At 40.3% G+C, this 27,059-nt stretch overlaps 1 protein-coding gene across 1 annotated transcript in view; it reads left to right on the top strand.

The window, feature by feature from the left end:
• LOC139750621 (uncharacterized protein F13E9.13, mitochondrial) overlaps positions 1 to 27,059 on the top strand; it is a 92,494-nt gene that overhangs the window by 20,584 nt on the left and 44,851 nt on the right. The window contains exons 3-4 of the mRNA XM_071665296.1: positions 1,375 to 1,457; positions 2,136 to 2,276. Coding sequence (XP_071521397.1) covers positions 1,375 to 1,457; positions 2,136 to 2,276 — 224 coding nt within the window. The remainder of the gene's footprint in view (positions 1 to 1,374; positions 1,458 to 2,135; positions 2,277 to 27,059) is intronic.

Here is a 27,059-nt window from a genome sequence, read left to right as displayed (position 1 = left end):
GTTCCAGATGGTTTGAGGTGACCAGCTGAGTGCCACAGGGTTCATTTCTGGGACCATTACTCTTTTTGATCTATATTAATGACTTGCCTGGAATATGAAAGCCTACTTGAATTTGATTGCAGAGGTCATGACTTAAGTGAATAGACCCCAAAGGTGGTCTGAAACATGGTTGATGAAATTCAACCTTAGGAAATGTAATGAGGATGGGACACAGTGAAAAATGGCCTCAGTATGATTATTACCTAGCAGAAAATAAGCTTCAAGATTCTGTGTGTGAGAGGGACATGGTAGTAGACATCATCCCTAATCAATTGCCAGCATCCCATATTAGGAGAATAACCAAGACAAACTGTCTACTAGCAAATATCAGAGTAGCTTTCAAGTATATGGAAAAGGAAATATTTAACAAGTTTTTCGTAACCTACACAGGGCCAGAACTAAAATATGCTTCTCAGGTTTGGTCACCACACCTAAAGAAGTACAAAAAAATTATAGAGAAGGTCCAGAGGAGTACAACAAAGATGGTACCAGACTTAAGAGAGCTAAGCTATGGGGAAAGGCTGGAGGCTTTAAATTTACCCACCTTGATAGAGAGATCACTGAGAGGTGACTTAATCACACTCTTGAAGATTTTAAAAGAGATTGACGAAATGGACAGAACTTTGAGAGATATAAGGATAGAACATCTTGAGGACATAACATAATATTAAGAAACTTGAAAACAAGGATGTAAAAAAATGTTTTTATAGTATAAGAATGCTGGATAAATGAAAAAGATTGACTAAGGACACAGTCAATGTAGACAGCATACATAAAATCAAGAGGTTGTATGACAGTAAAGGGTGTTCAAGAGGTGTGAAACTCCCTCCCCGTACAGTACAAATAGGTAATTACAGATAGGTATTTGATTACATACACATTTAGTCCCAGTTTTACAAGTGAAAAGTGACCTTTGCCAAGGTTGCATCATCATCTGTTCCAGATAGGAGTGCATCCTTGAAGCTGTAGGAGCTCCATGAAATGGGTCCTGAGGTTGTATGATAATGTACATGAATATATTGGAGTTTCCAAAGTCTTCCTTCATGATGGCACACTGCAAGTGAAAAGTTGCCTTTGGTGCAGCCGTGTTATTGGGAGTCTCATCAAAAACCTTTTCACTCCAAAGGGGTCCATCATTTCCTTGCTTCTGGAAGCAGTGCAGCTCAAGGCTGCATGAGCTTCTGGAAAGGAGGTCCTAGCTAGTAAAATCAGGACCCTTTCTTAGAAAGGGGTCCTGGAGCAATTATAGAGGAATTAATAGATTAAGAATATATCCATTTGTAAATTACCCATGCAAAATTAATTAATTTAATTACAAATTGTTTACATTATCAGGGACTCCACTGCACCATCACAGAGTAGAGAAACTGGTGGAGATGGCATGTAAAGAAGCCCTCATCTATAAGGAGGCTGGCATTGTAAGTTATTTGGTTGCTATTGAAATTCACGAGTATTTTTGATTGTCGCTTATAATATCCTGCACATTTATTAGAATATATTTATTATCTTGTTTTTGTGTGAAATGCAGGTATTTTAGGGATGTTCCTTAGCTTAATGAAGGAGCTTATAGAAAAGTAAGATTATTCTTGCTGTAGAAGTAGTTTTACAGTGGTTCAATATGAGGAAACTGTAATAGTCACTGAAAGCTGTCTGACAGATTTTTTTTTTTGAGAATTATTAAAACTTGATATGAAAGATATATTTTAGTTTCCGTATTGCAGTAGTCAATGCAGTGAGACTGCAGAAATATAGTTTTGATCAAAAAGGCAAGTTATTTTTATATCTTAACAATATGTGAGCTAATAGTATGCATTTTCTTCCTACCCATTGTGCTTTTGGTTGAGATACTTTCTTAACATGAAGTTGGTGGAATACTGGTTGAAATCCATGAACAGAAGTAGGAGATGGTGTATGTGCTTAGATTGCAGATGTCTGATTATTGTATTGACTAACATTTTTATAAGTATTGATATGCTGTTGTTACATTAGTGTCTAGTAAATTCTTATTGGACCATGTTTTAGTTCTCTACTTTACATACGATCAGAAGGCAAAAGTGATACTTATTTTTCAAGCTAGCGTCTTTTCTATATTTCAGGATGGTATTTTAGTTGAAAATATGTTTGACATCCCCTACCTTCAGGGATCATCACTGGGACCTGAGGTTGTAGCTTGCATGACTAGAGTATGTCATGAAGTACGAAGTGTCATCCCAAAGAAAATACCATGTGGTATTCAGGTATTCAATATCATGTTTTATTTCCTCATGAGATTTAATAGGTTTGTTATAACATGTAAGTTATGTTCTGTTTTGATTGAATTTGTGTGAAACTGAATTGTTTCTTAATAGGCATATCATTTTCTTAAAAGTTTATGCATTACATCAGTGGAAATAGGATTTGATATGGAGATATTTATTTTCATAATTTGAAGTTGAAAATTTGATGTGTTATTGAATTTTACATTGTAAAATATTTTGATACTGAAAATTTAGTCAAAGTTAACTCTCTTCTCGGATCTTTATTGGGATACTTTGGTAAGAAAAAAAGAATGTAATCATTTAGTTATAAATGAAATTTATGTGGGGAAAATCAGTAGTTAACTTTTCTTTCCTCCATTGTCTGTTCTGCTCGAATGAGATATATTTTAGGATATCTCTAGAAGAGTGGGAGGTGGGTTGATTAGAAAGGGTAGTGAGTGGTGGGATGAAGAAGTAAGAGTATTAGTGAAAGAGAAGAGAGAGGCATTTGGACGATTTTTGCAGGGAAAAAATGCAATTGAGTGGGAGATGTATAAAAGAAAGAGACAGGAGGTCAAGAGAAAGGTGCAAGAGGTGAAAAAAAGGGCAAATGAGAGTTGGGGTGAGAGAGTATCATTAAATTTTAGGGAGAATAAAAAGATGTTCTGGAAGGAGGTAAATAAAGTGCGTAAGTCAAGGGAGCAAATGGGAACTTCAGTGAAGGGCGCAAATGGGGAGGTGATAACAAGTAGTGGTGATGTGAGAAGGAGATGGAGTGAGTATTTTGAAGGTTTATTGAATGTGTTTGATGATAGAGTGGCAGATATAGGGTGTTTTGGTCGAGATGGTGTGCAAAGTGAGAGGGTTAGGGAAGATGGTTTGGTAAACAGAGAAGAGGTAGTAAAAGCTTTGCGGAAGATGAAAGCCGGCAAGGCAGCAGGTTTGGATGGTATTGCAGTGGAATTTATTAAAAAAGGGGGTGACTGTATTGTTGACTGGTTGGTAAGGTTATTTAATGTATGTATGACTCATGGTGAGGTGCCTGAGGATTGGCGGAATGCGTGCATAGTGCCATTGTACAAAGGCAAAGGGGATAAGAGTGAGTGCTCAAATTACAGAGGTATAAGTTTGTTGAGTATTCCTGGTAAATTATATGGGAAGGTATTGATTGCGAGGGTGAAGGCATGTACAGAGCATCAGATTGGGGAAGAGCAGTGTGGTTTCAGAAGTGGTAGAGGATGTGTGGATCAGGTGTTTGCTTTGAAGAATGTATGTGAGAAATACTTAGAAAAGCAAATGGATTTGTATGTAGCATTTATGGATCTGGAGAAGGCATATGATAGAATTGATAGAGATGCTCTGTGGAAGGTATTAAGAATATATGGTGTGGGAGGCAAGTTGTTAGAAGCAGTGAAAAGTTTTTATCGAGGATGTAAGGCATGTGTACGTGTAGGAAGAGAGGAAAGTGATTGGTTCTCAGTGAATGTAGGTTTGCGGCAGGGGTGTGTGATGTCTCCATGGTTGTTTAATTTGTTTATGGATGGGGTTGTTAGGGAGGTGAATGCAAGAGTTTTGGAAAGAGGGGCAAGTATGAAGTCTGTTGGGGATGAGAGAGCTTGGGAAGTGAGTCAGTTGTTGTTCGCTGATGATACAGCGCTGGTGGCTGATTCATGTGAGAAACTGCAGAAGCTGGTGACTGAGTTTGGTAAAGTGTGTGAAAGAAGAAAGTTAAGAGTAAATGTGAATAAGAGCAAGGTTATTAGGTACAGTAGGGTTGAGGGTCAAGTCAATTGGGAGGTGAGTTTGAATGGAGAAAAACTGGAGGAAGTGAAGTGTTTTAGATATCTGGGAGTGGATCTGGCAGCGGATGGAACCATGGAAGCGGAAGTGGATCATAGGGTGGGGGAGGGGGCGAAAATTCTGGGAGCCTTGAAGAATGTGTGGAAGTCGAGAACATTATCTCGGAAAGCAAAAATGGGTATGTTTGAAGGAATAGTGGTTCCAACAATGTTGTATAGTTGCGAGACGTGGGCTATGGATAGAGTTGTGCGCAGGAGGATGGATGTGCTGGAAATGAGATGTTTGAGGACAATATGTGGTGTGAGGTGGTTTGATCGAGTAAGTAACGTAAGGGTAAGAGAGATGTGTGGAAATAAAAAGAGCGTGGTTGAGAGAGCAGAAGAGGGTGTTTTGAAATGGTTTGGGCACATGGAGAGAATGAGTGAGGAAAGATTGACCAAGAGGATATATGTGTCGGAGGTGGAGGGAACGAGGAGAAGAGGGAGACCAAATTGGAGGTGGAAAGATGGAGTGAAAAAGATTTTGTGTGATCGGGGCCTGAACATGCAGGAGGGTGAAAGGAGGGCAAGGAATAGAATGAATTGGAGCGATGTGGTATACCGGGGTTGACGTGCTGTCAGTGGATTGAATCAGGGCATGTGAAGCGTCTGGGGTAAACCATGGAAAGTTGTGTAGGTATGTATATTTGCGTGTGTGGACGTATGTATATACATGTGTATGGGGGTGGGTTGAGCCATTTCCTTCGTCTGTTTCCTTGCGCTACCTCGCAAACGCGGGAGACAGCGACAAAGCAAAAAAAAAAAAAAAAAAAAAATCTCTAGAAAAATTGAGAGTGAGAACCTACCATCCCTCAGTATTTCCAGTGAGGAAGCTCTGGCTTTCCTCACCACTTGCTACCTGCTCATAGTAGTCATGGTGGCTTATTAATTTCTGGCCCTCCCATAGCTAATCAGCAACCACCTCACGAATGATACCCAATAAGACCAGCTCTTGCTGGTTGATGAGAATTTTGCAAACTTGAGACTTATCCTTCATTATGGTTAAGGGACATTATCAACTGGATATACAATTTAAGTTTTATCCACCTGGATTACTAGGAAACTATACCATGGGTACGAAATAGTTGCATTCATTGAGATAGCATCTAGCTAGAAATCCTGACCTACATTAGTGGTACAAGGAAGAGATGGAAGACTGTTTAGGTGAGGGATATGCTGAGCCAGTCCCTCCCAAATTAGATTGGAGTATTTCTGAGGAGGATCTAATATGTTCTGTGCCACAGTATGGTGAACCCATATTTATTTTGTTTATTATACTTAACTGCTGTTTCCCACATTAGCGAGGTAGTGCAAGGAAGCAGAGGAAGAATGGCCCAACTACTCATATACACTTGTATGTACATAAATGCCCATACACGCACATACACATACATATACATATCAACGTATACATACATATACATACACAGACACATACGTATATACACATGTATATATTCATGCTTGCTGCCTTCATCCATTCCCATCACTACCCTGCCACACAGGAAATAGCCCTATCCCCACCCCCAACCCCCACCCCCACCCCACCTCTACAGTGAGGTAGCGCCAAGAAAAGACAAAAAAAAGGCCACACTCGCTCACCCTCATTCTCTAGCTGTCATGTGTAATGCACCGAAACTACAGCTCCCTTTTCACATCCAGGCCCCACAGATCTTTCCATGGTGTACCCCAGATGCTTCACATACCCTGGTTCAGTCCATTGACAGCACGTCGACCCTGGTATACCACATCATTCCAATTCACTCTTTTCCTTGCATGCCTTTCACCCTCCTGTATGTTCAGGCTCCAATTGCTCAAAATCTTTCCGCTCCATCCCTCCACCTCCAATTTGGTCTCCTGCTTCTCCTTGTTCCCTCCACCTCTGACACATATATCCTCTTTGTCAGTCTTTCCTCACTCATTCTTTCCATGTGTCCAAACCATTTCAACACACCCTCTTCTGCTGTCCCAACCACACTCTTTTTATTACCACACATTTCTCTTACCCTTTCATTACTCACGTGATCAAACCACCTCACTCCACATATTATCTTCAAACATTCCATTTCCAACACATCCACCCTCCTCTGTACAACCCTATCTATAGCCCATGCCTCACAACTGTATAACATTGTTGGAACCACTGTTTCTTCAAACATACCCATCTTTGCTCTCTGAGATAACGTTCTGGCCTTCCACACATTTTTCAACGCTCCCAGAACCTTCGCCCCCTCCCCCACCCTGTGACTCACTTCTGCTTCCATGGTTCCATCCGCTGTGAAGTCTACTCCCAGATGTCCAACACACTTCACTTCCTCCAGTTTTTCTCCATTCAAACTTACCTATCAGTTGACTTGTCCCACAACCCTACTGAACCTAATAAGCTTGCTCTTATTCACATTTACTCTCAACTTTCCCCCTTCACACACTTTACCAGACTCAGTCACCAACCTTTGCAGTTTCTCATCCAAATCAGCCACCAGCACTGTATCATCTGTGAACAACAGCTGACTCACTTTCCAGACCCTCTCATCCAGAACAGACTGCATACTTGCCCCTTGTATGCATTCTGTTGTGGATGAGAGGGTCTGGGAATTGAGTCAGTTGTTGTTTGCTGATGATGCAGCGCTGGTGGCTGATTCAGGTGAGAAACTGCAGAGGTTGGTGACTGAGTTTGGTAAAGTGTGTAAAATGAGGGGTGAAAGAATACTTCTCACATATTCCCTGCATGTCATCGAAGGTGACTAAAGGGAACGGGAGCGGGGGAGCTGGAAACCCCCCATCCTTTTATTTAGATTTCTAAAAGGGGAAAAAGAAGTGTACCCAGATAACCTAGAAAATTTCTGCAGCTAAGTATAGAGGATTTATTTATATTTATTATACTTTGTCGCTCTCTTCCGCATTAGCGAGGTAGCATAAGGAAACAGACAAAAGAATGGCCCAACCTACCCACATACACATGCATATACATACACATCCACACACGCACCTATACATACCTATACATTTCAATGTATACATATGTATACATACACAGACCTATACATATTTACTCATGTACATAATTCATACTTGCTGCCTTCATTCATTCCCATCGCCACCCCACCAAACATGAAATGACCACCCCCTCCCCCCTCATGCGCACGAGGTAGTGCTAGGAAAAGACAATACAGGCCAAATTCGTTCACACTCAGTCTCTAGCTGTCATGTATAATGCACCAAAACCACAGCTCCCTTTCCACATCCAAGTCCCACAAAACTTTCCATGGTTCACACCCGACATCACATACCCTGGTTCAATCCATTGACAGCAAGTCCACCCTGGTATACCACATCGTTCAAATTCACTCTTTTCCTTGCACGCCTTTCACCCTCCTGTATGTTCAGGCCCCAATCGCTCAAAATCTTTTTCACTCCATCCTTCCACCTCCAATTTGGTCTCCCACTTCTCCTCGTTCCCTCCACCTCTGACATATATATCCTCTTTGTCAATCTTTCCTCACTCATTCTCTCCATGTGACCAAACCATTTCAAAACACCCTTTTCTGCTCTCTCAACCACACTCTTTTTACTACCACACATCTCTCTTACCCTCTCATTACTCACGCGATCAAACCACCTCACACCACATATTGTCCTCAAACATGTGATTTCCAACACATCCACCCTCTGCCACACAACTTTGTCTATAGCCCATGCCTCGCAACCATATAACATTGTTGGAACCACTATTCCTTCAAATATACCCATTTTTGCTTTCCGAGATAATGTTTTCGACTTCCGCACATTCTTCAACGCTCCCAGAGCTTTTGCCCGTCCCCCACCCTGTGACTTACCTCCGCTTCCATGGTTCCATCCGCTGCCAAATCCACTCCCAGATATCTAAAACACTTCACTTCCTCCAGTTTTTCTCCATTCAAACTTACCTTCCAATTGATTTGTCCCTCAACCCTACTGTACCTAATAACCTTGCTTTTATTCACATTTACTCTCAGCTTTCTTCTTCCACACACTTTACCAAACTCAGTCACCAGCTTCTGCAGTGTCTCACTTGAATCAGCCACCAGCGCTGTATCATCATCGAACAATAACTGACTTACTTCCCAAGCCCTCTCCTCCACAACAGACTGCATACTTGCCCCTTTCTCCAAAACTCTTGCATTCATCTCCCTAAAAACTCCATCCATAAACAAATTAAACAACCATGGAGCCATCACGCACCCCTGCTGCAAACCGACATTCACTGAGAACCAATCACTTTCCTCTCTTTCTACTCATACACATGCCTTGCATCCTCAACAAAAGCTTTTCACTGCTTCTAGCAACTTGCCTCCCACACCATATATTCTTGATACTTTCCACAGAGCATCTTTATCAACTCGTATTATATGCCTTCTCCATATCCATAAATGCTACATACGAATCCATTTGCTTGTCTAAGTATTTTTCACATACATTCTTCAAAGCAAATACCTGATCCACACATCCTCTACCACTTCTGATACCACGCTGCTCTTCCCCAATCTGATGCTCTGTACATGCTTTCACCCTCTTAATCAATACCCTCCCTTATAGTTTTCCAGGAATACTCAACAAACTTATACCTCTGTAATTTGAGCACTCACCTTTATCCCTTTTGCCTTTGTACAGTAGCACAATGCATGCATTCCGCCAATCCTCAGGCACCTCACCATGAGTCATACATACATTAAATATCCTTACCAACCAGGCAACAACGCAGTCACCCCCTTTTTTTAATAAATTCCACTGCAATACCATCCAAACAGCCGCCTTGCCGGCTTTCATCTTCCGCAAAGCTTTTACTACCTCTTCTCTGTTTGCGAAATCATTCTCCCTAACTCTCTCACTTCACACACCACCCTGACTAAAACATCTATATCTGCCACCGTATCATCTAACTCATTCAACAAACCCTCAAAATACTCTCTCCATCTCCTCACATCACCACTACTTGTTATCACCTCCCCATTTGCCCCCTTCATTGATGTTCCCATTTGTTCTCTTGTCTTATGCACTTTATTTAGCTCCTTCCAAAAAATCTTTTTATTCTCACTAAAATTTGATGATACTCTCTCACCCCAACTCTCATTTGCCCTCTTTTTCACCTCTTGCACCTTTCTCTTGACCTCCTGCCTCTTTCTTTTATACATCTCCCAGTCATTTGCATTATTTCCCTGCAAAAATCGTCCAAATGCCTTTCTATTCTCTTTTGATAATAATCTTACTTCTTCATCCCACCACTCACTACCCTTCCTAATCTGCTCACCTCCCACGCTTCTCATGCCACAAGTATCTTTTGTGCAAGCCATCACTGCTTCCCTAAATACATCCCATTCCTCCCCCACTCCCCTTACGTCCTTTGTTCTCACCTTTTTCCATTCTGTACTCAGTCTCTCCTGGTACTTCCTCACACAAGTCTCCTTCTCAAGTTCACTTACTCTCACCACTCTCTTCACCCCAACATTCTCTCTTCCTCTCTGAAAACATCTACAAATCTTCACCTTCGCCTCAACAAGATAGTGATCAGATACCCCTCCAGTTGCACCTCTCAGCACATTAACATCCAAAAGTCTCTTTTTTTCACTCCTATCAATTAACACGTAATCCAATAACGCTCTCTAGCCATCTCTCCTACTTACATACGTATACTTATGAATATCTCTCTTTTTAGACTAGGTATTTCCTATCACCAGTCCTTTTTCAGCACACAAATCTACAAGCTCTTCACATCTCCATTTATAACACTGAACACCACATGGACACCAATTATTCCCTCAACTGCCACATTACTCACCTTTGCATGCAAAGCACCCATCACTATAACCCAGTCTCTTGCATCAAAACTACTAACACACTCACTCAGCTGCTCCCAAAACACTTTGCCTCTCATGATCTTTCTTCTCATGCCCAGGTGCATATGCACCAATAATCACCCATCTTTCTCCATCCACTTTCAGTTTTACCCATATCAATCTAGAGTTTACTTTCTTACACTATCACATACTCCCACCACTCCTGTTTCAGGAGTAGTGCTACTCCTTCCCTTGCTCTTGTCCTCTCACTAACCCCTGACTTTACCCCCAAGACATTCCTAAACCACTCTTTCCTTTACCCTTGAGCTTTGTTACGCTCAGAGCCAAAACATCCAGGTTCCTTTCCTCAAACATGCTACCTATCTCTCCTTTTTTCTCATCTTGGTTACATCCACACACATTTAGACAACCCCAATCTGAGCCTTCGAGGAGGATGAGCACTCCCCGCGGGACTCCTTCTTCTGTTTCCCCTTTTAGAAGTATGGAGGAACAGCATTAAATAAGAGTGCCTTACAAAGGGAAGACCTATAAGATATGTTAATGAGATTCAGACAGCATGAAATTAGTGTGGTGGGGTATTTAAGGGCAAATTTTTACCAGGTAAGGGTGATTCCGTATCACTGAGATGCTCCCAGGCTTCTGTGATGACCTCAATGAACAAAACCCAGAGGTGTACTGGATGATTGTATATTTCTTTAGAAGTGAATGGAGACCCTTTTGTGCATCCTTTGCTCTCCACTGTACAGGTGAAGATTAAGGCAGTGAGTTTGATCCAGAGGTTGTTAGGAATGTGACAGGAAATTTTTTATGGTGATGACAGTCTGTTGATGGTTTAGATGAGACTGTCAAATTAGTTGACCATCTATCTTAGTTGTGGTCAAGGGAAGGTTTCCCTATTTCTAAGTGGGATAGTAACAGTAAAAATAGACACTATACTAGTCAGGGTTGAAACAAAGGAGAACCATAAGTTAGGATCGTGACTAAGATCAACTTTCTGCTGAGCATGCACTCAAAGTAGTTTAGAAAGTTCAGAATGATGAGCGCAGGATGCAAGCGTAGAGAGAATTCTAGGAGAAAGTTCCTTTGCATAATAAGCTCCATCGACGATCCTTTGGGGTTTGTGTGCCCATATCTGTTTAAAACTGAGTAAATCTTTCAGAATTCAGGAAAGATGGAAAAAATTTCCTGATAGCATTAACAAAGTTAAAATGCTTTATGGTCTATTGCTGCATAATGAGAAATTATATGAGTCAAGTAAAAGTATTTCATCTGCACCACTTTTGTGATGCCTTCCATGATGCTATGGTGCTTTTTCCTGTCTTGAAATTGTTGGTGCAAATGAGAAAGTTCACTGTGGTCTAATAATTTCTAAATCTAGACTGGTCCCAGTTAAGCCCATGACAATACCCAGATTAGAGCTGTCAGCATCAGTATAGGCAGTCAAAGCAGACAGCATGCTGCACTGCACGTTGAAATATAGTTAGAAGTGGAATAGTTGACTTTTAGAAATGAAACTAAAAGGTTCCAGACATTTTTAGCGAATAGCATTATGATAATCTATGTTAATTCTCCCCCCAGGTGGTTGAGGTATGTGGATACCAAATCCAGTAGATCAGTGTTGTCCAAACTGGGGTATGTGTACCCCTGGGGATATGCAGCATTGTTCAGAGGGGTACATGAGATGATTATTTTTTTCCAAACTGTGCCTCATATAGGTCATATGGCATCGTGGATTAGTAACTTTACTGAGCATGTGTATGTGTGCATGAGTGATTGTTTAAGAATATAGAATAATTGAATAACCACAACACTTATGCAGTTTCCAATTTAAGTGAATGACAAGAGGACAGAGTTAAAATTAAAATGAGAAAGGAATTGAGAGGAGATGGGAGTAGGGGAAAGGGAGATGAAATGGGACAGGACTTGTATGGGAACAGTGCTGAACTCCTTGCTTGAGTCACTTGCTCAATTTCATCTTCAGAGTGAAAGTGTGAACATCTCTTTTTCAAATTCACATGTAAGCTTAAGACTCAGTTATTTCTTTAACAGCAAGAAATATTGATAGATGGTTAGAATTTGAGTGCTGCAGCAGCAATGTAAGTGAAGGAAATCAAGCAGCTGTGAAGAAAAAGAAAACAGACCCACCTAAATATCAGCAATACAAGGAAGATTATGTGCTTTTTGGATTTATTTCTACGAATTCTGATCCTCCGGAAGTTTTGTGCTTCTTTTATGGGGAAAGGTTGGCCATCAGTAGTATGAAACCAGCTCACCTCCATTGTCACCTTAACACAAAATATCAGTGTCATGTTGGCAAACCAGTGGAGTTTTCTAAAAAAAAATCATGATTTTAATTGTTCCCAGACATCAGTAAAGAAAGCCTCCTTAACATCAAGCAAAGCTCTGGAAGCATCTTTAGCTGTATCTTTATTAGTTGCTAAAGCTTAGAAGCCATTTGATATAGCTGAAGAACTGATATTGCCAGCTGCAGTTGTGATGGCTGGAAAAATGCCAGATAAAAAGGCAGCTGACCAACTAAAGGCTGTTCCTTTGTCACACCACTGTTTCTCTAAAGGTGAATGAAGTGAGTACAGATATTATTGATTAAGTTGTGAATAAGCTGAAAACAAGCCAGTCTTGTTCACTTCAACTTGACGAATTTACTGATGTCAGTGGACAGGCTAAACTTATTTGTGAGATACATTGATGGAGATGATGTAAATGAACATGTAATTTTTTGCAAAAAAGTAGAACACACTATCACCAGAGCATAAATGTTTGCAGTATTTATTGATTTGTTGTGCTGATTCTAGTCTTACATGGTTTTTATTTTATATGCAATTGTTCATGAATGAAAGAGGGGCAAGTATGAAGTCTGTTGGGGATGAGAGAGCTTGGGAAGTGAGTCAGTTGTTGTTCGCTGATGATACAGCGCTGGTGGCTGATTCATGTGAGAAACTGCAGAAGCTGGTGACTGAGTTTGGTAAAGTGTGTGAAAGAAGAAAGTTAAGAGTAAATGTGAATAAGAGCAAGGTTATTAGGTACAGTAGGGTTGAGGGTCAAGTCAATTGGGAGGTGAGTTTGAATGGAGAAAAACTGGAGGAAGTGAAGTGTTTTAGATATCTGGAAGTGGATCTGGCAGCGGATGGAACCATGGAAGCGGAAGTGGATCATAGGGTGGGGGAGGGGGCGAAAATTCTGGGGGCCTTGAAGAATGTGTGGAAGTCGAGAACATTATCTCGGAAAGCAAAAATGGGTATGTTTGAAGGAATAGTGGTTCCAACAATGTTGTATGGTTGCGAGGCGTGGGCTATGGATAGAGTTGTGCGCAGGAGGATGGATGTGCTGGAAATGAGATGTTTGAGGACAATGTGTGGTGTAAGGTGGTTTGATCGAGTGAGTAACGTAAGGGTAAGAGAGATGTTTGGAAATAAAAAGAGCGTGGTTGAGAGAGCAGAAGAGGGTGTTTTGAAGTGGTTTGGGCACATGGAGAGAATGAGTGAGGAAAGATTGACCAAGAGGATATATGTGTCGGAGGTGGAGGGAACGAGGAGAAGAGGGAGACCAAATTGGAGGTGGAAAGATGGAGTGAAAAAGATTTTGTGTGATCGGGGCCTGAACATGCAGGAGGGTGAAAGGAGGGCAAGGAATAGAGTGAATTGGAGTGATGTGGTATACCGGGGTTGACGTGCTGTCAGTGGATTGAATCAAGGCATGTGAAGCTTCTGGGGTAAACCATGGAAAGCTGTGTAGGTATGTATATTTGTGTGTGTGGACGTATGTATATACATGTGTATGGGGGGGGTTGGGCCATTTCTTTCGTCTGTTTCCTTGCGCTACCTCGCAAATGCGGGAGACAGCGACAAAGTATAATAAAAAAAAAAATAATACATTAAAACCCATGAATGATTACTCTGTATTACATTAAAACCCATGTTATCCAAAATGCTTAGGGAGAATAAGCCATTTTGCATAATATGATTTTTAGTTATTCAAGGGTTTTTGATTTTTTTATGCTGATGAGAGTCATTGTTAATAGTTTAGACATTTGGACAAGGCTGTCAAAATAGTTAACCATTGTCTCAATAACTGTCAAAATAGTTAACCATTGTCTCAATAACTGTCAAAATAGTTAACCATTATCTCAGTAACTGTCAAGAATAGGTTTCCATATTACTAAGTAGTACAGTAAGATGTTCTAGTCAGGGATAGAGAAAAGGAGACCCATGTCAGGATTGTGACTTAGAATGATGAGTACAGGATCAAATTAAGTAAGCAGAAAGAGAATACTAGGAGAGAGTTGCTTAGCACAATATGCTCCATCTGTGATCCTTTGGGATTTGTGTGCTCGTATGTTTTCAAGACTGAGAAAATCTTTCAGAAATTTTAATATTTTATGATATTTTACATATTTGAAATATTTTATGAAGCAGAAATATTGATTTATTTAAGCAAGCTGAAACTACTGCCAATGAGGGACAGGGTGCAGACAGTACTAATACCATGCCCTTCCCACAGCCTCTCTCTCTCTGATAGATCAGCCTCTTTTTCTGTTCACTGTACCAGTATTTGTGGTCTTTGTAGCAACCTCTCTTCTGCTGAACATCATCTGTATTGTACCTCTCCTAACACGTTACTTTCTGTCTGTTGATGTTCACACATGCCCCTTTTTCTTATCCAGGTATAAGCTCCATTCATGATACTGGTTCAGAGGTGGTGTCTGTGCTTATTCCAATATCAACACACCTGCTGCATGCCTCAAGGGCCTTGAGTCCTCAAGCTATGATGTTATCACTCAAACATTCCTTCACCCACTGGTTTAATGCCTCCAAGACCCAGTTTCTGTCCATCTCTCTATCAAAAATTCATCACAACTTTCCTCTCTCCTTTGACGATTCTGTGATTCCACCTTTTGACTTGATGAACATACTTGGTGTTAAGGTAACATTCACTCATTCTTGGAAACCCCACAATATGGAAATACCTAACTATACCTCTAAGAACCTGGAAGTCCTGTTTAGATGTCAAAATTTCTTTTCTTCCAAACAGTTTCTCCATTTATACAAGGGACTGCTCCATCCTTGTACAGAGTACTGCTCTCACATCTCAGGTGTTTCTAGCTCTGCATCCTTACTTGACAGAGTTGGGTTGAAAGTGGTCCTACATATTAACACTTCTAGGCTAACTTCAAAACTTGACCCTCTTGCCCTACTACACAATGTTATCTCACTTTCCAACATTTTTGAGTATTATTTTGGTTTTTGCTTCCAAGACCTTTCTCTATATGTGGCAAGCTGCTGCATCACATGAATACTGTGTGGCCATTGGCAACTCAAGGATGGGCCATTTTTATAACTTTCTTTCCCGACACCTCAAAGCTTTGGAACTCTCTACCCTCTCTTGTCTTTCCCAGTAACTATAACGTGGCACATGTCTTTCTCAGTGACTATGTCTTGGCACATTTTAAAAGAGAAGTTCATCACTCTCCAAAATTCATAAATACTTTCCCTTGTCTCTTCTATTTTCCCTTTCATTAACCTCTCTATATTTCGATTGAGCACCAGCCTTGATGTGAACTTCTGTCCATGACTGAATACTGTGTGGCCATTGGCAACTCAAGGATGGGTCATTTTGATAACTGTTTCTTTCCCAACACCTCAAAGCTTTGGAACTCTCTACCTTCTCTTGTCTTTCACAGTAGCTATTTCCTAGTGACTATGTCCTGGCACATTTTAAAAGAGAAGTTCGTCACTTCCTCAAAAATTCACAAATACTTTCCCTTGTCTCTTCTGTTTTCCCTTTCATTAACCTCACTATATTTCAATTAAGCACCGGCATGAAAAATAACAAATGAAGTTGAAATTCTTCATAAGTGCTGCCTTGGACTTGCCCTTAGCCAGCCTCTGGCACTATTCAGTCTTCTTTTTGTGGCATAAAATGTTTCTCCTGTGCTTTGTTTGAGACATAGGAGGCTTGGAGGAGTAAGCAGGTAATTGCACCAGAAAGCACATGGTTGATGGTAAACAATCACCAGGGCCACAAAATACCAGGTGGTGAATACACTAAATCACTGTGGTGTGGTGTGCATGCGATTTGAAGTATTTTCTAGTATCTTTTTCAATTTTTTTTATTTGGATGATAGAGGGTTTCCAAAAATATTGAAAAGATTTGGATATTTTGTTGGCTTGAATTATGGTCAATAGGTTTTACTGTGCTTTATACGTATAGTAAATATTACAACAACTACATTATTACAAACCAGTTATGTTGAAGATATTTACAATATTTATCAATTTGTGATGGTGATTTTTTCTTTTTACATACATTTGTTCATGAATGATTGCTTTATAATACTGGGTGCACCAAAATCACCAATATGAAGTGATAAGTGGGGGAGGAATGGGATGTATTTAGGGAAGCAGTGATGGCTTGCGCAAAAGATGCTTGTGTCATGAGAAGCGTGGGAGGTGGGCAGATTAGAAAGGGTAGTGAATGGTGGGATGAAGAAGTAAGATTAATAGTGAAAGAGAAGAGAGAGGCATTTGGGCAAGTTTTGCAGGGAAATAGTGCAAATGACAGGGAGATGTATAAAAGAACGAGGCAGGAGGTCAAGAGAAAGGTGCAAGAGGTGAAAAAGAGGGCAAATGAGAGTTGGGGTGAGAGAATATCATCAAATTTTAGGGAGAAGAGAAAGATGTTTTTGAAGGAGGTAAATAAAGTGTATAAGACATGAGAACAAATGAGAACATCAGTGAAGGGGCTAATGGGGAGGTGATAACAAGTAGTGGTGATGTTAGAAGGAGGTGGAGTGAGTATTTTGAAGGTTTGTTGAATGTGTTGGATGATAGTGGCAGATATAGGGTGTTTTGGTCGAGGTGGTGTGCGAAGTGAGAGGGTTAGGGAGAATGATTTCGTAAACAGAGAAGAGGTAGTAAAAGCTTTGCAGAAGATGAAAGCTGGCAAGGCAGCGGGTTTGGATGGTATTGCAGTGGGATTTATTAAAAAAGGGGTGACTGTGTTGTTGACTGCTTGGTAAGGATATTTAATGTATGTATGACTCATGGTGAGGTGCCTGATGATTGGCAGAATGTATGCGTAGTGCCATTGTACAAAGGCAAAGGGGATAAAGGTGACTGTTAAAATTACAGAGGTATAAATTTGTTGAGTATTCCTGGGAAATTATATGGAAGGGTATTGATAGAGAGGGTGAAGGCATGTACAGAGCATCAGATTGGGGAAGAGCAGTGTGGTTTCAGAAGTGGTAGAGGATGTGTGTATCAGGTGTTTGCTTTGATGAATGTATGTGAGAAATACTTAGAAAAGCAAATGGATTTTTATGTAGCATTTATGGATCTGGAGAAGGCATATGATAGAGTTGATAGAGATGCTCTGTGGAAGGTATTAAGAATATATGGTGTGGGTGGCAAGCTGTTAGAAGCAGTGAAAAGTTTTTATCAAGGATGTAGGGCATATGTACAAGTAGGAAGAGAGGAAAGCCACTGGTTCTCAGTGAATGTCGGTTTGCGGCAGGTGTGCGTGATATCTCCTTGGTTGTTTAATTTGTTTATGGAAGGGGTTGTTAGGCAGGTGAATGCAAGAGTTTTGGAGAAAGGGGCAAGTATGCAGAGAGGCTTGGGAAGTGAGTCAGTTGTTGTTCGCTGATGATACAGTGCTGGTGGCTGATTTGGGTGAGAAACTGCAGAAGCTGGTGACTGAGTTTGGTAAAGTATGTGAAAGAAGAAAGCTGAGAGTAAATGTGAATAAGAGCAAGGTTATTAGGTGCAGTAGGGTTGAGGGACAAATCAGTTGGGAGGTAAGTTTGAATGGAGAAAAACTGGAGGAAGTGAAGTATTTTAGATATCTGGGAGTGGATTTGGCAGCGGATGGAACCATGGAAGCAGGAGTGAGTCACAGGTTGGGGGAGGGGGCGAAAGTTTTGGGAGCGTTGAAAAATGTGTGGAAGTCGAGAACATTATCTGGGAAAGCAAAAATGGGTATGTTTGAAGGAATAGTGGTTGCAACAGTGTTATATGGTTGCGAGGCTTGGGCTATAGATAGAGTTGTGCGGAGGAGGGTGGATGTGTAGGAAATGAGATGTTTGAGGACAGTATGTGGTGTGAGGTGGTTTGATCGAATAAGTAATGAAAGGGTAAGAGAGATGTGTGGTAATAAAAAGAGTGTGGTTGAGAAAGCAGAAGAGGATGTTTTGAAATGGTTTGGTCACATGGAGGGAATGATTGAGGAAAGATTGACCAATAGGATATATGTGCCAAAGGTGGAGGGAACGAGGAGAAGTGGGAGACCAAATTGGAGGTGGAAAGTTGGAGTGGGAAAGATTTTGAGTGATTGGGGCCTAAACATACAGGAGGGTGAAAGGCGTGCAAGGAATAGAGTGAATTGGAACGATGTGGTATACCGGGGTTGGTGTGCTATCAATTGATTGAACTAGGGCATGTGAAGCGTCTGGGATAAACCATGGAAAGTTGTGTGGGGCCTGGATGTGGAGAGGGAGCTGTGGTTTCGGTGCATTATTACATGACAGCTAGAGACTGAGTGTGAATGAATGTGGCCTTTGTTATCTTTTCCTAGCACTACCTCGCACGCATGTGGGAGGAGGGGGTTGTCATTTCATGTGTGGCAAAGTGGCGACAGGAATGAATAAGGGCAGCAAGTATGAGTTATGTACATGTGTATATATGTATATGTCTGTGTATGTATATATATGTATATGTGCGTGTGTGGACGTGTATGTATATACATGTGTATGTGGGTGGATTGGGCCATTTTTTTGTCTGTTTCCTTGCGCTGCCTAGCTAGCGCGGGAGACAGTGACAAAGTATAATAAATGAATAAGTATATACAATAGATAATATATCATTTAATGAAATATATTTTGTATTACTATATAGAAAGTAATATATATTATATTTGCTTAGAAAGTAATATATGATATATTATTATACATCCAGATAGACAACATAGCAACTGAATAACCTTCCTGTGGTTCAGCAGCAACTTCTTTTGTACCGGCTAGTCTGAACCAGGCCACCATGGTTGACACTGTCTCATAGAAAATTCACTCAACATTTCATTATGTTTATATTCTTACGCAGTCACATGTTTTACTTTCTTTATGTTTGATGTCTGAAAAAGAATTCCCACTTGTTGCTTATACTTTTTTCCCGTTGTTCCACTGCCAAAGCCTATTTTTAGGTCTCAAGAGTTTAAAATTCAAGGTGAATTTGTAGCTAGTATGGGAATTCTAATACCATATCATTATCATACACTAAAATCATCTCCTCTTCTTGATGAATAGGGCTGTAGGCATCTTATTCATTATCTTTATCTTGATTATGCTATCACAGGTGTTTTTATCATCATCTAAGTTATGTTCTTCCTGTGTTTCCTTTAACTCATTATTTTTCAAGGTGCACATCCTAAGTCAACAATCTGTTTTGATAAACTGATGCATTCTGTGACATACTTCATCAGGGTGTTGTGCAAATTATCCCCAACCAATGCCAGCACCTGGAATGACAATAAGCAGCAGTTTTGCACCCTAAATATATAAGAAATGGAAATGTTGGAATCTAGTGTTGCTCATAAGTGACACTGACAGGATGGGAAATTGACTGTTGCGTGTATGTGATAAAATCAGTGAATGGTGTAAGGGGTTAATGCTGATGGCAGTTGATTTATTGATTAAATTCTTGCATCTCATTTTTCATTCCTCCCATCATTCAACTAAAATTTTATTTTGAATATTTGGCCATCTCTTTAGGTCAAATGAATTTTTCTTTGTGTACTGTAGGAAGTAGATATTTTAAGAGGTAAAGAGGCTTACATTGTCAGCAGATATGTTAGCTGATGTTAGGAACATAACTTATTGTTTTACAGTTGGAGCAAGAAATTGATTGGAAGAGGAATGATACACACTTTGCTCACAGCTTTACCTACATTAGTTGTGTTTAGTCTAAGTGGTAGAAGTATTTGTAGCTTACAAATTTTCTTCCAGCATTTACCAGCTAATTGGCCAACATGAATGTGATAAAGTGCTTATATTAACTATGGTATAGTACTCAGTACCATTTGTACCTTATCAGGGTGAAGAGGATATCTAATCTCCCACCTTCATATGCCTGACTTAGGAAGATGGATAGCACTTGTGTCAGGCCATCATCAGCAAGTGTATGAAAATTTTACTTTAAGAGTAATGTACTGCATGAGTGTTATTTTTGTATGAAAATCATCATAGATGAATAGCATCTTAAAAATTTGATGCACATTCTGTTGCATTTTTGTCCTTGGAAAAAGGTAATTTCTTCAAAAGGAACTTCCAGCAAAACATCCAGATTTGAACTCATGATGCAAGCTGTGCTCATTAAAGGAGATGGTGGAAAGTGGTGGTTTGTATATCTAGCAGGAAACAAGATGCAGGAATCTGTCTGTGAAAGACTTGGAAGTGAACATTGTCCCTAACCTGTTGCCAGAGTCCCACCTTAGGAGAATAGTTAAGGAGACCAACTGTCTGCTAGCAAATATTAGAACAGCATTCAAGATCATGGATAAGGAGATATTCAACAAGCTGTTCATGTTATACATAAGGCCAAAACTAGATTGTATTCTTCTTAAATTTAGCCACTGCACCTAAAAAAGTACGAGCTAATAGGAAAGGTATGGGGGAGAGCAACAAAGATGATATCAGAATTAAGAGAGCTGAGTTACAGGGAAAGGCAAGACGATGTAAGTTTTGCCCACCTTGGAAAAGAGGAAAGTGAGGGGTGACCACATGAAATTCCATGAAATTTTGGAAAACTTGTTAAATTAGTTGTGAAGAAGTACTTTTATAGTATAAGAGTGGTAGATGAGAGGAAAAAATTACTGAAGACATGGTTAATGCCGATGGCACGTGGAAAGTTAGGAAGTTGTATGATAGAGATTGTTCAAGAGATACCCTCTCCTAAGCATAAAATTCCCTCCATGCAATACATGCAGGTAATTAAGATAAGTACTTACTAGAAGTCTGTCATTAAAAGCAGTTGGTGATATTACTTAGTTTTTTATTAGGATTTAGCTTGTTCCCAAAGATAGTGGGGCTCTCTCTTATCCTTTGTTTGCTGGCCTCCTCTGTATAAAAAAGATATAGCTTTTCATGATTTCAAAACTCATTTTGCTGTATAGTTCTGTAATTAACTGTTTTATATCTTTTATGAACTTGGAATTTTTAGTAAATCATAAAAGGCTTGTCTCAGTTTGAAACATTTACTGTTTGTTGTTATAAGGCTATGATTTTGACTTTCATCCCATACTAGCTCATCTTAGCTCATTTCATAGTGTTTATTGCTCTTTCTTATAGAAAATTTGTTTCAACAAGAGGAAGATTTTTTTCTCTATAATTCTTAGGGTTCTGAGGTTTCAGAAAGGATAGCTTTACCAGATTTCACAGTCACTGGATGCATGAAGAAAATTACATACATTGCACTAAAAATTTTGAATGAGGAATTAGTGATGGGTTAGATACCAGAAACAAGGAAATTATTCTGTTTTCTTCACCATCATAGATGATGTTCTTTCCTTTGTTAAAACTTCATAGGAATATCTTTCTGTGCCAATTACTCATGAAAGAACACCATGATAGATTCTCATCAATCTCTGTTCATCAGATATTGGCAGGAGGAAATAAGGAAGCATTAGCTGTGAGCAAAGCATGTGGATTACAGTTCATCCGTGCTGAGTGCTTTGTATTCTCACATGTAGCTGATGAAGGACTAATGAATGGTTGTGCAGGACAACTGCTGCGTTACCAGCGGGCAATTAATGCTGAAGATGTTTTGATTCTTGCTGATATAAAGAAAAAGCACAGGTAATATAATAGAAAACCGACATAACTAGTCCTGTGTCATGTCATTATCTCTGTGGCCCTTGTAAGATCTTTTCCAGATACTTGAATACATTATTTGATCAATGTCCACTTTCCCAAAGTGAGCATATCCTTGAGGTAAGTAGGAAGTAACTCAAGAGAACCTAAGTGGTGTCGGAGGGATGAAATACAGTATGTTGCACTTGTGTGCTGAAAATTATCAATCTTTGAAAATACTGTGGAATGTACCAAAAGGAAATCAGATAGAAATATGAGAGCCCACCCAAGAAACTTGCTTCCTAGCTCAGAAGTCCCTTCTATCTGTATAAAATTCTTGCAGCACTCAGGTGGAATCACAGGTCATAGAACGTAGTGATGTTTGTGCACATATGTGGGAAGAGTGTAGGTCAACTGAGCAGTAAGTGTTCAGTGTCTTCATTATGGTAGATGTATTTTGGGCATGAAGAGTCCTGGAATGTGTAGAACTTGTATTGAAGCAGAGGAATGGTGTATGTCCAGAGTGTAGATATGAAAGTGACTTATGTTTGTATGGAGGATGTGGTTTCAGATGGATGTATATCTGGTAGGATAGTGTTTAGATTGTTGGGTCACTGTGTTTGTATTTTGTCAATGTTATGTTTGCTGGGTGTTGCACGATCTGTGAGTAGAGGTTGCTGAAGTGTGTGGTAGGGGTAGGCCTTTTATTTGTACTGGGGATTGGTGGTTAGTCATGTATTGGTTTAGGAGGGGAGGGGGATCTGGTGTGTTAAAAAAGATTGAGTTCTGGGCATGATGAAGTGTGATTGTATTGGGGGAAAAAAGATTGAGTTCTGGGCATGATGAAGTGTGATTGTATTGGGGGAATCTTTGTTTCATCATGCAAGTGTTGAGTATTTTTGGTTGTTAGGAAGCCAATTTGTTCTGAGTGCTGTGTTTCCTGTGGCTTGCAGCTCTTATTTTTGCTTTTGAGAGAATGGAAGACCAGGTAGGTGAGGCATAGTTTGGGCAGGAGCAAATAAATTTTTGTTGACAATGATAAGGGATTCTTTTTCTAGTCCAAGTCTGGTGCCAGTTAGTGTTTCGAGGGCATTCGATTTGTGTGTCGGAGTAATTAAAGTTTTGTTCAGTGGTCATGATTGCCCATTCAAGATGACTAGATGATGTGAGCTGGGTTAGCATCTGTATGGGTGTCAAAGAGTGATCAAAGACTTCTTTGGAGATGCAAACATTGTGTGTGGGTTCTGTATGTTTGTTGTTGCTGCTGTAGTTTCAGGGTGTTGTGATGTGATTGTGAGGTCATCTGCATAAGAGAGAACTTTCATGTTGTGATTTGTTGGAGGTAATGGGAGGCCGTGTAGGAAGAGATTGAAAAGGGTTGGAAAAAGAAAGCTTCTTGAGGGCTCCATTGTGGAGTCTAATGTTTTTAAAGGTGAAGTCATTGTGAGTGATTCTGAAATTGGCGAACCACTTTTTGTCATTGTTGTGATGATTCTTTTGTGTGATAATGTGTCAGGGGACAGTGTCAAATGCTTTGTTGATGTCTAATGTTACCAGTATTGAGCAGTATGGAGGTTTTGGTTGGTTGATATCATCTAGGATGTGTTGTGTGTGGTCATTTTGTAGAATGGTGGTGGATTGGTTGAGTCTGAAGCCATGTTGTGAGGGTAAAAATGGAGTATTTAGTCTGATTCTGTTAAGGATCAGTTCTTCTCTGTATATCTGAAGACAAGGTGATATGTGGCAATAAGAGGGGAAGTTTAGTTGTTAGGAGGGCTTAATGATGAGTATAATGTTGGTAGATATCCAGATATTGTGGATTTTGTGTATCTAAGGGTGGTTGAAGTTGTCTGTAAGTGCTTGAATCAGAGCTAGACCAAAGTGTTTTATGTGAAAGTTTGATATGTTGTTAAGGCCAGTCACAAAAGAGTTTTTTAAGGCTATAATTGCATTGCTTGTATCAAAGGGAGTGAAGGGTAAGTAGGCAGTTGTTTCTGGTTGGATTTTATGTAGATTTTCCATAACTTTTCTGTTTACAGTCAAGGGTCATTTGAGTTTGATTTTTGAGTAGTGTCTCAAGTATATTTCTGTATTCTCTCAGAGATGGAATGTCATCGTAATGGGCGTTGGATTGATTTGGTAAGTGTGGTCTTCTTTTTCATGTGTCAGAGTTAGTTGTTGTGGGTCTTGTGGTTCAATGTATTGAGGGAGGAGTGCCACTTTGTAGTTTGCCTTTCAATGGTTAGATTAGTGTTCATGTTATAAAGAGTTTTGATTATTTCTCAGATCTCTATTGATTATGAGTGGTTTTGTCCAATTCTGTTTGCGTTTTATGAAGTATGTAACTTGTGGGGATAGGGGAGAAAGAATACTTCCCACGCATTCCTCACATGTCGTACAAGGTGACTAAAGGGGACGGGAGTGGGGTGGGGGGGCTGGAAACCCTCCCCTCTTTGTATTTTAACTTTCTAAAATGGGAAACAGAAGAAGGAGTCACGCGGGGAGTGCCCATCCTCCTCGAAGGCTCAGACTGGGGTGTCTAAATGTGTGTGGATGTAACCAAGATGAGAAAGAAGGAGAGATAGGTAGTATGTTTGAGGAAAGGAACCTGGATGTTTTGGCTCTGAGTGAAATGAAGCTCAAGGGTAAAGGGGAAGAGTGGTTTGGGAATGTTTTGGGAGTAAAGTCAGGGGTTGGTGAGAGGACAAGAGCAACGGAAGGAGTAGAGTAACACTACTCCTAAAACAGGAGTTGTGGGAGTATGTGATAGAGTGTAAGAAAGTAAACTCTAGATTGATATGGGTAAAACTGAAAGTGGATGGAGAAAGATGGGTGATTATTGGTGCACATGCACCTGGGCATGAGAAGAAAGATCATGAGAGGCAGGTGCTTTGGGAGCAGGTGAGTGAGTGTGTTAGTAGTTTTGATGCACGAGACTGGGTTATAGTGATGGGTGCTTTGAATGCTAAGTAATATGGCAGTTGAGGGAATAATTGGTGTACATGGGGTGTTCAGTGTTGTAAATGGGAATGGTGAAGAGCTTGTAGATTTGTGTGCTGAAAAAGGACTGGTGATTGGGAATACCTGGTTTTAAAAAGAGAGATAAACATAAGTATATGTGTGGAAGTAGGAGAGATGGCCAGACAGCATTATTGGATTACAAGTTAATTGATAGGCGCGTGAAAGAGAGACTTTTGGATGTTAATGTGCTGAGAGGTGCAACTGGAGGGTTGTCTGATCATTTTCTTGTGGAGGCAAAGGTGAAGATTTGTAGAGGTTTTCAGAAAAGAAGAGAGGATGTTGGGGTGAAAAGAGTGGTGAGAGTAAGTGAGCTTGAGAAGGAGAATTGTGTAAGGAAGTACCAGGAGAGACTGAGTACAGAATGGAAAAAGGTGAGAGCAAAGGATGTAAGGGGAGTAGAGGAGGAATGAGATGTATTTAGGGAAGCAGTGATGGCTTGTGCAAAAGATGCTTGTGGCATGAGAAGTGTGGGAAGTGGGCAGATTAGAGAGGGTAGTGAGTGGTGGGGTGAAGAAGTAAGATTATTAGTGAAAGAGAAGAGAGGCATTTGGATGAGTTTTGCAGAGAAATATTAGAAATAACTGGGAGATGTATTAAAGAAAGAGGCAGGAGGTCACGAGAAAGGTGCAAGAGGTGAAAAAGAGTGCAAATGAGAGTTGGGGTGAGAGAGTATCATTAAATTTTAGGGAGAATAAAAAGATGTTTTGGAAGGAGGTAAATATAGTGCGTAAGACAAGAGTACAAATGGGTACATCAGTGAAGGGGGCTTATGGGATGGTGAAAACAAGTAGTGGTGATGTGAGAAGGAGATGGAGTGAGTATTTTGAAGGTTTGTTGAATGTGTTAGATGATAGAGTGGCAGATATAGGGTGTTTTGGTTGAGGTGGTGTGCGAAGTGAGAGGGTTAGGGAGAATGATTTCGTAAACAGAGAAGAGGTAGTAAAAGCTTTGCAGAAGATGAAAGCTGGCAAGGCAGTGGGTTTGGATGGTATTGTAGTGGAATTTATTAAAAAAAGAGTGACTGTGTTGTTGACTGCTTGGTAAGGATATTTAATGTATGTATGACTCATGGTGAGGTGCCTGAAGATTGGTGGAATGCATGCATAGTGCCATTGTACAAAGGCAAAGGGGATATAGGTGAGTGCTCAAATTACAGGGGAATAAGTTTGTTGAGTATTCTCGGGAAATCATATGGGAGGGTATTGATAGAGAGGGTGAAGGCATGTACAGAGCATCAGATTGGGGAAGAGCATTGTGGTTTCAGAAGTGGTAGAGGATGTGTGGATCAGGTGTTTGCTCTGAAGAATGTATGTGAGAAATACTTAGAAAAGCAAATGGATATGTATGTAGCATTTATGGATCTGGAGAAGGCATATGATAGAGTTGATAGAGATGCTCTGTGGAAGGTATTAAGAATATATGGTGTGGGAAGCAAGTTGTTAGAAGCAGTGAAAAGTTCTTATCGAGGATGTAAGGCATGTGTATGACTAGGCAGAGAGGAAAGTCACTGGTTCTCAGTGAATGTCGGTTTGCGGCAGGGGTGCATGATGTCTCCTTGGTTTTGTTTAATTTGTTTATGGTTGGGGTTGTTAGGGAGGTGAATGCAAGAGTTTTGGAGAAAGGGGCAAGTATGCAGTCTGTTGTGGATGAGAGGGCTTGGGAAGTGAGTCAGTTGTCGTTCGCTGATGATACAGTGCTGGTGGATGATTCGGGTGAGAAATCGGAGAAGCTGGTGACTGAGTTTGGTAGTGTGTGAAAGAAGAAAGCTGAGAGTAACTGTGAATAAGAGTAAGGTTATTAGGTACAGTAGCGTTGAGGGACAAATCAACTGGGAGGCAAGTTTGAATGGAGAAAAACTGGAGGAAGTGAAGTGTTTTAGATATCTGGGAGTGGATTTGGCAGCGGATGGAACCATGGAAGCGGAAGTGAGTCACAGGGTGGGTGAGGGGGTGAAAGTTTTGGGAGCGTTGAAAAATGTGTGGAAGGCGAGAACATTATCTCAGAAAGCAAAAATGGGTATGTTTGAGGGAATAGTGGTTCCAACAATGTTATATGGTTGTGAGGCGTAGGCTATAGATAGAGTAGTGCAGAGGAGGGTGGATGTGTAGGAAATGAGATGTTTGAGGACAATATGTGGTGTGAGGTGGTTTGTTCGAGTAAGTAATGAAAGAGTAAGAGAGATGTGTGGTAATAAAAAGAGTGTGGTTGAGAGAGCAGAAGAGGGTGTATTGAA

The sequence above is a fragment of the Panulirus ornatus genome, chromosome 10, assembly GCF_036320965.1.
Source record: "Panulirus ornatus isolate Po-2019 chromosome 10, ASM3632096v1, whole genome shotgun sequence".
NCBI classification, from domain to species: Eukaryota; Metazoa; Arthropoda; class Malacostraca; order Decapoda; family Palinuridae; genus Panulirus; species Panulirus ornatus.
Note: the sequence above shows the minus strand (reverse complement) of the source record. Positions and strands in the feature narration are given on the sequence as shown.